Consider the following 13,636-nt stretch of genomic DNA (forward strand, 5'->3'; position numbering starts at 1 on the left):
AAGGTGGCATACATGTCATTAATTGAGGGGTTCTTACACTCTAATCTGTTGAATCTTTGAGCTTTTGCTTCCATATTAGGAAGGAATGATATATAAAGGATCAGTATTTTTGTGCTTCTCAAAATGTTTTTAGGACAAAGGACAACTTTCTGGATGTTGGAGAATGTTTGGGATGGTATGGAACATCCATGTGCAGGCTTTGGTGCACAAGAAAAATCTTAAAACTAAGTATTTTGTCTATAGTACTGAAATTGTCAGTTCAGCAAGCAGCAAAAGTGCAAATGACACAGTAAATTTGTCACAATAGCTTCAGGTGTCTAATGGCATTCTAATGGCATTCTAGATTTTAGTTTTTCTCTTCTTTGGTGTGGTTTCTAAGACTTTCCATGACTTAGAACATTGAGGGACGTCTAAAATTTATTATGGGTGTTGTTCAAGCAATTTAGACTCTTGGAGGGTTGGGTAATATTTCTTAGTGAATTATTTGTTTTTTAAGACACTAGGGTAAGTGTGTTGGGAGACAAAGGAGGTTATCTAAAGTATATCTCAGTTGTATGAAAGCTTCATCATAAAGATTTGGGAAAAACTCTATCTAATGTCATTACTGAAGTACTCCATGTAAGTGTTTACTCACATTTAGCTAGAGTTTTCACCCTAAAAGGGTTTCTCTAGGGTAAACTTTTCTTCAATTCATCATGTTTTCTCTCTGTTATGTTCTCATTATCTGCTCAGTTAATGCTATTTGAATTCAGTCATGTTACATCTCTTTAATTAAGAATTTATTATTTTGCTGATGAACAAGTGTGAGGAATATCCTCCATGTTTAAGGATCACCTTTTTAAGCATTCATGAATAATTTAGAGAGCTGCAAACCACCATCAGCTTAGAAATTCATGTGTGTTGTCCAATTAGGCCTTCTTGAACACATTCATTTTGAAAATGATGCTGTAAGGAGTATACCCTAATCCAACATGGAACTCTCATAGGCATATGTTCCATGGATTTGAAACAAGATGCCAAAGCTCAAAAACTGTCTTGAAAGGTCATTTCTCTATCCTCTTCATTTGAGAAAAATAAAATAAGAAATCCAAAAGGACATGATCAAAGCTCATATTCCCCTTGGATTTTCTAATTTTTCTGTGCTCAATCATACAACTTGTCTAGAGATGGCACAATCCCCAAAAATCTACGAGTTAACCCTCTATTAAATAATACTACCATATTATCTTGCAGTTTTTCTGGATCCAAATCCATGATTGGAATTTCCTCTTATCACATCTAAGTATGCATTCCATAGCTTCTGATCCACACCAACCTTTTTATTTTCATTGCCCTAATGGTTGTTTAAGGGACCTTGATTGAATATAGGTTTTCTGTTTTCCCCTGTACAAATCTGCCTGAAAGAAATGTGTCTTATGGGGGCAGTATCTCCCCTTCCATTCTACATCTTGAATTAAGGCTACAAACAATCCAAATGAACTCCAACTATTGATCTAACGATTTGTGGACCGAGTCTTGATGCTTCAACCATGCATTCACTAAACCTTCGCATAGATCAACATTCTTCAAAGAACCTTTTTTTGATAGCATTCTTCCTGATTTTGGAAAACATGTCACCTTCTATATACCAAATTAATTTTGTTCGCATGTCCACCTGTTCAGACTCTTACCTGAGTACTTCAACTTTTTGAATCACATTTTCAGTTCATCTGAGCTTTAATCATGCAAATCCATTCAAGATAGCAACATAAGAACAAGCCAAATATCTAATAGGGGAATGGAAGAACATATGTTTCAATTGATATGTTGTAACCAAGGAATGTAATAGTAGAGCCAACTGTTTCAATAACATGCAATCTCAAGGGACTTACTATTTTTAGATTATGCAAAAGAATAACTGCCTAAATCCCTCATGTTGTCAGAAAAAGATCAAAAAGCATTAGATAATTGACCCTTTTGGTCCTTGGAAATGTTTTACTGGGCTGACTTGCTATGATAAATAAACAAATAGAACATCACGAAGCTTAACATGAAGACAAAAGGAAAGGAGCTGCACAGATGCACATACACACACATCTGTTGCTAAAGCTCTTCACATTGTCTGAATAACATCAAAAGAAAATGGAGTTCAATTTTTTAGAAATGCATTATTTGGTAATTCTAGAAATTATTTTGCCTGAGGGATACTGCAAAATCAAGTGTCATGAGAGAAAAAAGAACAGGTGCATATATACACACAGATTTGCATACGTTTATAGTTTCACTGTAACCAAATTGTTACAAATACAAATGCCATATAGTTAAACAAGATATACTACCAAAACCATCATTTTCAGATTTGTCTCAAAACAAGAAAACGGAAGCACAGAGAAGGATACATGCACAGCCAGATGTCGACAACAATACAGGAAGAATCTTTGGCACAAGAAATTATCAAGCTGACAAAGAAAATGACATAATCTAGAAATCAATGCAATTAAAAAAAAATGCAACTAAAATTTGAACGTGAGTATGTCATTTCCAACCATACCGTCTATGACTGCTATTTCTGCTTATACCTGAATTGCAACTTACATTAAGGATTTCAGAAGGTCGAACACCTCCCATCCACATAAAACAACGCTCAGCAGGTGTTTTCCACATGCCAGAAACAAGATGAAAAACATCAGCCTTTGCAGCAACACTCTTCATTCGAAAAAGCTCTTCATAGTGAGCCATGCTACCCTCCACAAGAATACGAAGTTCAATATCAGTCACATGGGCTTGCAAAGCAGTCCTGAGCTCACAAAGTTGTCGATTTTGTTCCTCAACCCAATGTGAATACTCCATATCAAATGCAGCTGCCCCTATTAAACATTACATAGAAATTTAGGTCAGAAAGGCCAACGATACTATGATGAGTGTCAACATTAAACTCAAAGTGTGTTTGTCAAAAGTAGCAATTTTTTTCAAGGAGTAGAAGAACCCCAGAATGCACATGAATCCAACAAACAAAACACAAGAAACATTGGTTATGACCTGCTATGACACCAGAAGAATCAAACACTGACAAGCCTTAAGCAATTTGCATGCACTTAGAAAATTTAAAAATCTATCATTGCATCTGGAACCTTATATAATCCTTATGCACCAATAATTTCTCTCTGTAGTTAGTTATAAAGACCCCTCATACATATTTCAACAAGTTTGCTATGGGAGCTACATACAACATCCATAAAGTCTGCCTTAAATCACTAAATTTTAATCCACATCTTCATATCTTCTAGTTAAATAGTGTGGGAAACCCAGCAATTTAACCAGGGTAACATAAGATCCAAACTCAATTATCTGGTGATATTTGAAGATATTGACTTCCTTCTGCCATTTTAGTACATGCAATTCTACCAACTAGCCTACCAACAGGAGAAGACCACACTTGCAACAGAATATATATCTATGACTTTAGTTGGATATTTGTAGTCCACAAAAATAGCAAATGGAATATGTCTTGGTTTAAACTGGAGACCATGATAATAGGGCAATGTCAAAAGAGACAAAGTTGAGTTACAATAAATAATTTGAAACTCTATCTTCTCACTCAAAACTTCAGAAGCTAGCACCCACCATAAGCTCAACTGATAGTCATATTATTGTCAAAATAATGCAATCAAATTGAAAAGAGAATATATAATGTGCAAGGAAGATCACGATGAAGATCAAAACAGAATGATTTTCTATTCACAATCATTTAAAAAAAAAGATCTCTAATTACATATTTATAAATGCCGGCAGAATAAGTCCATGATGCCAACATAGAAACGAAATGTACAAAGTAGGATTGTGAATGTAAATAAACAGCAAAACATAAATACACCTTAATTTGAAGATGCATCACATGTGGAAAGTTGATATTAAAATCTAATATACACCATTCATAGCAACTTTCTTGGTCCAGCATATCTCTGTATATGATGAATTTGGCCTTAAGGTCCCTGCAAAGATTTTAGCTATACACCCTTCAGTATTGTAAACTCAACCAAAGAGTACCATTTTAACTAACTGATGTAATGATAATAGACCTCACTACACTTGATACTTCCATTAAGCACTAGAACCACTAGCGCTACTACTCTAACAATCATGCCTAACCACAATTCCACTTGTCTTGCTGTCTCTACAACCTTGTTATTTTGTTATTGATAATGCTATGAAGCATATTTCTTCCTGCTCTGAGATGTTCCATGAAGAATACAGTGGAGTAAAAAGATTTAAAATTAATTATTTAATATTATTACCTAAAAATAATTAGAAGGTAATATTATTAATAATTAATTAAATGACTTTAGTTAAAGGATTAATTAAAAATAACTGTGCAGGAAGAGAAGAAACTGAAAAAGAATATTATATTAATGATTTTGGGGATTGATGAAGACATGAATGAATTAATAATTTCTTAACAGTAAAGATTTGAGAGTTTTCTCAATTTCACATTCTAGGAATTGGAACCTGGGAACACCAGTTTTGACAGTGCAATATCTGTCCTAATTGATCCTGGAAGAATTATTTCAGATTCTTCGGATGAGCTTTAATGAAGATAGTAGAATACAGAGTTCAAACAAAAATTGCAGAATGGTGGCACAGTAACAGATTGAGAGAAAGCATTGTTGGCGAGAAGGTTGGCTGTACCAGTATCCATTTTGGCATACTGAAAATGGCTTGTATGATGTAACGGAGGTATTTTGGAAAAATTAATTATTTGCATGATATTTTATACTTTATTTGTGGTTTATGGTTATTGGCATCTAGGAATTTGCTGGAAATTAATTTATTAAGCTCTTGGCCGATATCTGGATGATACTTGTTATGGAATGATATATTCACAAATATTTGTTAAAGTATTAAATGGTAATCTTTCCTATCGAGCAAATATTATCCCTTTATGAAGCTATGGAAATAAAATAATTTAGCTAGAAAATTTTTCTATTATTGATGTGTACGAAATAGAAAGCACAGGTGCTGTGACTAGTGAAGACATCTGAGAATTGACGTGGAAAATAAGAGATTAAATTTACACATTACATTAATGTATTGAAATTTATTGATGCTGTTGATGTCGTGCCTTTAGCATTTGAGGAGTATGTCAATGACAAAGAGATCCAAATGTCCATCACCAAACACCACATCCCACTGACATTAGTCAGATCATTCTCAAAATTGGAGCTACTCTAAGTTTAATAATTTAGTTTTAAAAATTGAGTATATTACTTCTATCTTTATTTTTATTTTTATTTTTTTCAAATAGATTGCTAAGAACTAATATGCATCCAACACAATCATCTTCAGATGACTTGGGTAGGTGCAAGATGCAATTTCTAGCATGTTCACCAACCAACTCTAATCCATTTAGAAATAATCCAACATTGTAAAAGAAACATATGTTAAGCACATGATCCTAGATGACAGTTTGGAAAGATCACGTAGAATTTCTTCTTGGTTTCACTAAAGACATCTTGAATATGATAGATTTACTGGCATGGATAAGTCATGCTTGGGAGAGGTATGTTATGGCATTGACTTGATGATTGAAAAAAAGACCATAAATAAGAAACAACAAATCTCAAAGAAACTTTCTTCAAATAGGTGCAAACAATTCTTATTGAGTGATGGAACAAAATAACCAACCCAATTACATCTTCCTGCTTTTCCATCGGCTCCAAAATACTATAACACTGAGATCCTTTCTATGTTGAGAAGAGTTCTGCCATACCTTTGCAAGACTTGCTAGACTCTTGCTTGATCCTAACGTGGAGAATGTAGTCACAAATGAGTTTGCTAATTTTTGTACACTACTTGTCAAAGCCAATCTTCTCTTTGTGATAAGAACAAGAAGGATGCTTATAAATGGTCGTATCTCCATGGCCAAAATTTGAACACCTATAGCTGTTGAAGAGCACTTAAATATACTGAGAGGAGGGAGGGGGGAGGGTGAATCAGTATATTACGATACTTCTTAATCTTTTCACTTAATATAGTTTATTTCAAAACTTACCCAACAATATTTGCAAATATGAACAATAACGAACAGAAGTTTTACATAGAAAACCAAAGTGGGAGAAAACCACAGCAATAGATGCAAATAGTTCAATATAATTGTTTTTACTATATTCGTAGGCACCAACCTACTAGAGGCACCAACCCCTTAAATTTGCCCACAGGAAGCACCAACTCCCTCTTCTCAGTTTGTAGGCACCAACTCCCACTACTGAATTGAGGCATCAACCCCAATACTCAAGGATTCTGATATGATTCACTTCTTCAATCTGTCATAATCTTCATACTTGTCACAGAATGTTTCACAATTAATTCTTGTAATAATGCTTCACTAATCCACCTTATACCTGAGACAATATTCTTCCAGTAATTTCCTTCAATCTTTACTGCTAATATCTCCTTATAATCTTAGTAATAAGCATTGAATTCTGTACTAGAATTCTCTTTAACAGTGCATAGGATTGTCTTCAAAATTCTCTATCAGCAGCTTCATATTAACTGTCCCTGGAAAATATTTAACCAGTCTGCCTTGTATTAGATCTGCATATCACAATTCTTTACGATCTCTGTGTGCCTGTTTTAATTTCTTCAACATTTGCACTCAACACTCACACAGTCCTATGTATATATGGTGTCTGAAAACACCAAAAAAATTCTTTCTATTTCACGCCACTATACACAGCAGCACTCTCCTTCCTTTTCTGAATTATTTACACAGCATTATACTCATTCATATTGACTTATTACTTAGACTTGATTTCTTATTTCAATATATAACTTTCCTTACCTTTACGTAGAAAGGATATGTGCATTGATAGTGCTTGTTCATAACCATTAGTTATGATTTTATTTGATTTACAGATTCATGTCTTATTATAACTATTGATTTGCTGTTTGTATTTATGTTAATTACGATATAAAATATAGTTTCATTAATTTATGTTGGGCATAACTAATGCCGATAACATACGTATATTTTACACAAACCTATTCGATGCTCCTTCATTTAATTATAATGGTCGATACTTGTAATACCAACATAAACACTGCCTTCAAGTTACTACGTAGGATGATAGGTGGGCCCCATAACTTTTGTCTTTTAGAAGGGGCTTCAGCATAAGGAGGTGGGCCCCTTTATTTATTTATTTATTTATTTTCACGTCTTTTCTCTTCCTTTATTTTTGTCTTATGTTTTTTTGTTTCGTCTTATATTACTGTTCGATGCTATTTCCAGATTTCACTATGGTCTGTATATTAGTCTGTAGTATCATTCTATTTCAACATTATATCTGTACCAACATAATCTGTATACTGGTCTGTGGTCTGTATGCTCTGTCGTATGCATTGATTATGTACCATCAAATAGTAGCCTTTTGCATCAGCATAATATACTCTCTTTGTATCAGCATTCATTCAATATTAGATGGCAGCGTTCTGTTCATTTCTGCAACAATCCCTGCTGACTGTAAAACACAATTTTACTAATATATAATTTAAAGCACAAATATTCAAATATCCAATATGTTCATCAATCTCCATGAATCAGTAAACTCCTTTGACATCAATGACAATTTTCCCATCAACTGTATTCAGCGTACAATGTATAGTATTATGTTTAGATAATATTGGTTATCTGACTATGTATTAATTGTTCATATTAAGTGTTTGGCGGCTGCAAGTACGTATAAGCATTGGGTAGTTATAAACATCAGTTGGTTTTGTTGGCTGCAAGTACTTATAAGCATTGGGAAATTATAAACATCAGTTGGTTAACAGTTGTGTTCCTCTTGGCAACCGTCAGGTCCTTTAAATATATTGTGTATCGTCAAGGAAAGTGGAATGATCTAGTTGGATCGACTCTAATCCCTGGCTGACCATCTTTGGTCTTCTTCTACAATAATTTCAAGTGATAATAAAGATATATTTTACTCTTGTATATAGTATGCATTGTCATCCCTATTATTAATTCGTGTATTTATTTTATCAGATAGAGTAGTAAACATTTGGTTCTATCGCCTTAAAAGAAATCAGGTCAGATTTGAGCAATTCATGCCCTTAGATTCCAATAAAGATGAGAAGAGGCAACAAGGTGGTCAAGACCATGGGATCAAGTGATCTTTAAAGATCAACAAGCAAAGGGAACGAAGGAGAAGATTATGAGAAACACTTGAGGAAAATACAAACAGACGACTCCCAAGTCGGAGCCCTTCCTGAGAACGTAGTTAAGTTGAGAATTCAAGACAACCTTCTCTAGACAAGGGATGTTGGGAGACGAAGTCACATTCCTTCACAAAATTGTACATGAGTAGCCTTCAGGGCATTGAAAGGTCGTCAATCAAAGAAGTTGAGGCAAGGGTGTATAAAAGAAAATATGAAGACGAAAAAAGTGCGTAGAAGGCTGAAGTTGAGGGAAGAGTTGAGGATTCCCATGTGGCCGAGAGTGTGAGAAAAGCATCAAAATGTCCAAATCAAATCTCCCGAGCAAGCAAATTCCAAGCGCTGGGTTTGCATCAGAATAAAACCATGGGAAACTTGAGTGGAGAAAAGTGCAAAAGTTGCCTGAGTTTATAGGTAATGGATCGAAGGATCTCGTTAGGCATTGTAAGACGTGAAACAATTTGGCTACGATTTTTTTCAACCACCTTGTGAGGTGTAGCGATTGACTGGTATACAAAAATTGACCACATCTCCATAAACACATGGGATAGATTAAAGAAGGCCTTCAGAGAAGAGTTTAAATTGCTTCATGACTATAATGAAATAGTAGCCAAAATTTACAATACAAAACAAGGTAAACACGTAAACATACAAACTTATAATTGTAGACTTAAAGAATTGTTGGTAAAATTGGAAACAAAACCGGTTGACAATCTACAAAAGTGATGGTTCATTAAAGGCTTACTTCGTCATTAAAAGAAAAATGAGGGTAGTACCAACTTCATCCTATTCTGATGCCTACAATCGGGCGATGGACATAGAAAGTGAAGATAAAATTAACTCACATACTAAAAGAAAAATAGAGGAAGATGGAAGTTTTGATGACAATAGTGACAATGAATCAGGAACAGTACAAGCACTTCAAAGGGAAATGCTTCAAATGATGAAATAATTGAAGGCAAAGAAAGAAACCAACAAAGAAACTAATGAACTATGGTGTACTGAGTGCAAAATTGAGGGGCACACAAAAGGTAACTATCCTAGAAAGATGTTTTGTGAGATTTTTCAGGCTATGGGTCATTCAATAAAGGAAGTCCCATACAATTTGAATAGTACACAAGTACTCTTTACACAGGGACAGCAATCCACTCCATCGAAGCCATAGAATGAATCTCCAAGAAGTTAGTGAAATCAACAAGGAGGGCAAAATCAAATACCATACAACTCCAAAGGACATCCTATCATGTGATGCCAACAATGTAGTGAATGAGGACACTTTGCGAGAGACTACCAAAAAGAGCAGTCCAAAGTACAATTATTGTGCAAATGGTGTGGACTGGGTGACCATGAAGACACAAACTACCCAAAACAAAAGAGTATTAATATGTTGGACGTGAAGGCACAAATGAAGAAGGCCATATACCCAAACCCTCGTACAAAGAAAAACAACTTCGAGAAGTTGTAGCGAAGAAACAAAGAACCTCTAATGCAACTGTAGGTACCTCCTCACTGTCCAAGTTGGAAAAGAATATAGTACAAGTGCTACAAACAACCATACCAGTAAAAGCAATACACCTTATTCAAAGCATGCCACAACTAAGAGTGGCAATCACCAACACAGTCGATGATGATGAAAATCACGGATAGGAAACTACAAGTGTGAACATGATAATGGAACCATCATCCTAGGGAGAACAAGTCATCGGCCCAATGTTACTAATGGTGAACATACATAAGAAACTGACAGTCGTACAAATGCAGATTATGGGGAAGAATCTAATGAACATCATCATCAATGGCAGATCAAGAGTCAACATACTGCTAGAAGATACATGGAAATGCCTCGAGAAGCCAACCCTTTCGCCACCGACCTCCCAACTAGTAGGTGTCAATGAGCATGGAATCAAGCTATTGGGGACACATATGGCACAAAAGCTAACAATCAAGACCCAACAATTCCTGCTGAATTTTGTGGTCATTCTGTTGCAGAAGAAAATGTAGGATGCATTGCTCCAAAGAGGATAGCTAATTACAGCTAAGGCAAATCATAATTGAAAAAAAAATACAATCTACATTGAAAACAAGGTTTGGTAGTATGTAATTGATTTGAAGAATCAAGTAGTTAGTGAGGAAGTAGCTTCCTCGGATTCATTAAATTCGGATTTAAGAGTCATGGTCCAATGGAACCAAACAATGAAGGAATTCTCGAGTTACAATCATGTTCAAAGGATGAAACAAATTCTCTTTGTGGCCTATTTCATTGGCAAATGGAGGATTATGAGGTATTTCAATCAATGTGTAATTTCCTCGCAGCTACAACTCTTAGAAGAGCAACTGATGTAAGAATGCAATCTCAGTGAAGAACAACTGATGAATGAAAAAAAATTACTAACGGATGTCTCCAAGTACTAAGAGAAATTACAAAAAAAAAGGAAAAATAGAAAATAAGGAAAGATTAGAAAATTATAAGAGGAATGATTATAAAGTACAGCCAATTTATCATTATATTGTATGGCCAAATATTTTTTATGTTGTACGACAACAAAAGCAATCTATTTTTTTAAACATCAAGTGACAAAGGCAAAAGAACTCTATCATATATATCGTACGACATAACAGTGCATCACATTGTACAACTGCCCTCATTAGTACATACCGTACAGCAACTTACTTCTTCAATCGAAAGGCAACCCACTCATATCGTACAGCCTCACACTTCTAACGTACAGTTGCCTTCACCTTAACTAATTGCACAACCACCTTGGTATAAAATCAAGCGTCAACCTAATCATACCATAGGACAGCACTTTGGTTCCCTTGTACGACGATCTCAATGCCTCACTAGGCAGCAAAAGACATTCCTAATCGTATGACCTCATACCGATCGTATGTTGTCAACCTTGGCACACTGTATGGCAGTTGGTGGTTCCTTCCAACAGCATGCAACAACACCCCTACAGCATATGCCAATCATTATTTCCCATCGTATGGTGGTCTTCACTTGATATGGTACAACAGTTTTCATCATGTAGCATACAACAAGGCTGGTCATTTATTTGGCATCATAACACATGCCTAGCTTCCTCTCTCAACATCAACCATCACATCATACGACTCTTCAAGGTACAACAACGGATTGTTATTTGTCATGCACAACATTAGTGTTTCTTCATAGTTTGACCCTCCCATACATTTTCCATTGTACAACAGCTCAGCACCATCACCAACCACTCCATCCCATGATAGCATTCACAAATTGCACAACATTTTGGCATTGTACAGCTCTTTAGAAGACATATTGCTTGCATCGTACAGCTTGGTGGCATCATACATTGGCTAAACACTCCAAAATCTATATTTTTTAGCTTTCCCACATTGCTTTGTGCTTCTTAAAAATCACAAAAAATGACGTTTTGTGAAGATCTGTGGGGTTTTGAAGGTCTTAATTTCGAATTGGCAACACGGACTCTACCTCTCAACCCTACTCTATATCACAAGGAGGAGTGCGCCCAAGGCTCTACCCTGAAACCTCGCGAGGGTCACTGCCCTCAAACCCTCACAAGGGGCATTGCCCCTTAACCCCCATTGCACTCATTCAATTTGCCAAGTATAGTCCAAATCCAAATTTGCAAAGTAGAGGTCTTTGTCTACAATATCATCATCAATTTGGAAAGTCTTCTTCCATGTTACTTGATGTTTACTTGTCATCTAGAAGACATTTTTTTCTTTTTTGGGGGGAAGGGGAGAATGTAGTCAACATACAATGTATATAATTATGTTTCGGTAATATTTTGACTATGTATTAATTGTTCATATTAAGTGTTTGTCGACTTTGGGTAGTTATAAGTGTTGGTTAGTTGACAGTTGTGTTCCTCTTGACAACTATTGAGTCCTTTAATTATGGTGCATCATCAAGAAAAGTAGTATGATCTAATTGAATCAAACATTGATCCTTGGCTAACCATCTTTGGTCTTCCTCTATAATAATTTCATGTGAAAATAAATATATATTTTACTCTTGTATCTAGTATTCATTGTCATCTCTATTATTAATTCATGTATTTATTTTATCAGATAGAGCAGTAAACAATAGCTTCTTGCAATCAAAACTTTATCATAATTAAGTTTTTTAACTAGACTTCTCCAGATTTGAATTTATTTTCAATTTTGAAATAATTCTTTTGAAGTTTAAAGTTTGATTTATTATTTTATAACTCTTAAACTTTTCCTCAATAAGTTGCGAGCTTGTCTTCATGTAAGCAAAATTGAAGTACATACTCCATAAGCTCACCAAAATGCAACTAATTGGCATCAAAAAAAGAAAAGGAGTTAGTTTATGTGCATTCCAACTAGCACCTTCTTATACACAAACAAACTGACTACAATGAAGGAGCAACAAAGTTGTGGTATGTAAAGTCGCAACAACCTAACTTGCATGTTATTGCTACCCAGCTATCTTTATTTTTAGGAGCTACTAACCAGCATAGTCTAGTGCCAACGACAATCCTCGTTATTCTAATGTTCCTCTATCATCCAATGTAAATGATGACAATGTCCTTTGTGAAAATGAATATGATGATGATTGCTAATTTTATTATTTTAATATTGATTAATGAATGTCTATCATGATATTCAACTTTGACAAATTGATATTAATATGGTATTTTCTCTTTGTTTTGTTTATTTTGAGCACGTTATGAGATTTTCTAAACTTAATTCTCTCTTAATAGGCTAATATATGGGATTTTTTTTTGTATGAATGTGCCCAAAACACACCCAACCCCCAAAAAATGTCATGTGGTGTGCACCAAATGCTCATACCCACACCCAATTTGGTATATTAATAGCTTAAATGCAATCAATAACTTCCTTTTATGAGAACTTTTTTGCCATAAACTAAGGTTCTTGTAAGAACTTTTGTGCTGCTTTTCAAACCCACCACTAGATGCAAATTTGGCCCTATAAACCCGTTCATAACAAACCAAATTCTTACTAGTGGGAAGAGGAATGGATTTCCAAGTCTAGTTCACAACAAGGAAGTATATTTGTATAAGAGTTTTCTCCCTCTCTTCCTTGTCACAAGCATACTCATAAGTCCAAGGATTTTTTATATTCATGACACTCAACGAAGGAACATAATGAACGAAATCGTTGCTAATCCTCTAAGTTTATGTCACATCAAGATGAGCCTTTGCATCCTCATTGATCTTTTGAGCCATCAATGCAATCTAGCTTTGCCTATAAAAGAAGTTCTCCCTTTACTAGACTACCTATCACCTATATTAGCATCAACAATCACGAGATATGAACTTGAGAAATGTGGAGAAAGTAATTGATCTAGCTCATTGTATTCTCAGCTAGCACCACATGCTCTAACAAAGACCTCCTTAACTTGAGGATCATACAACATAATACATCTTGGACTCTGCATTAACATCATAATAAAAAT

At 34.9% G+C, this 13,636-nt stretch overlaps 1 protein-coding gene across 5 annotated transcripts in view; it reads right to left on the minus strand.

The window, feature by feature from the left end:
* Positions 1 to 13,636, minus strand: part of LOC131036201 (transcription factor TGA2.2) — a 112,243-nt gene that overhangs the window by 53,766 nt on the left and 44,841 nt on the right. For all 5 annotated transcript variants that reach the window (XM_057968050.2, XM_057968042.2, XM_057968058.2 and 2 more), the window contains exon 8: positions 2,575 to 2,846. In XM_057968050.2, the coding sequence (XP_057824033.1) occupies positions 2,575 to 2,846 (272 nt within the window). The remainder of the gene's footprint in view (positions 1 to 2,574; positions 2,847 to 13,636) is intronic.

Source organism: Cryptomeria japonica, chromosome 10 (genome assembly GCF_030272615.1).
Source record: "Cryptomeria japonica chromosome 10, Sugi_1.0, whole genome shotgun sequence".
Classification (NCBI taxonomy): domain Eukaryota; kingdom Viridiplantae; phylum Streptophyta; class Pinopsida; order Cupressales; family Cupressaceae; genus Cryptomeria; species Cryptomeria japonica.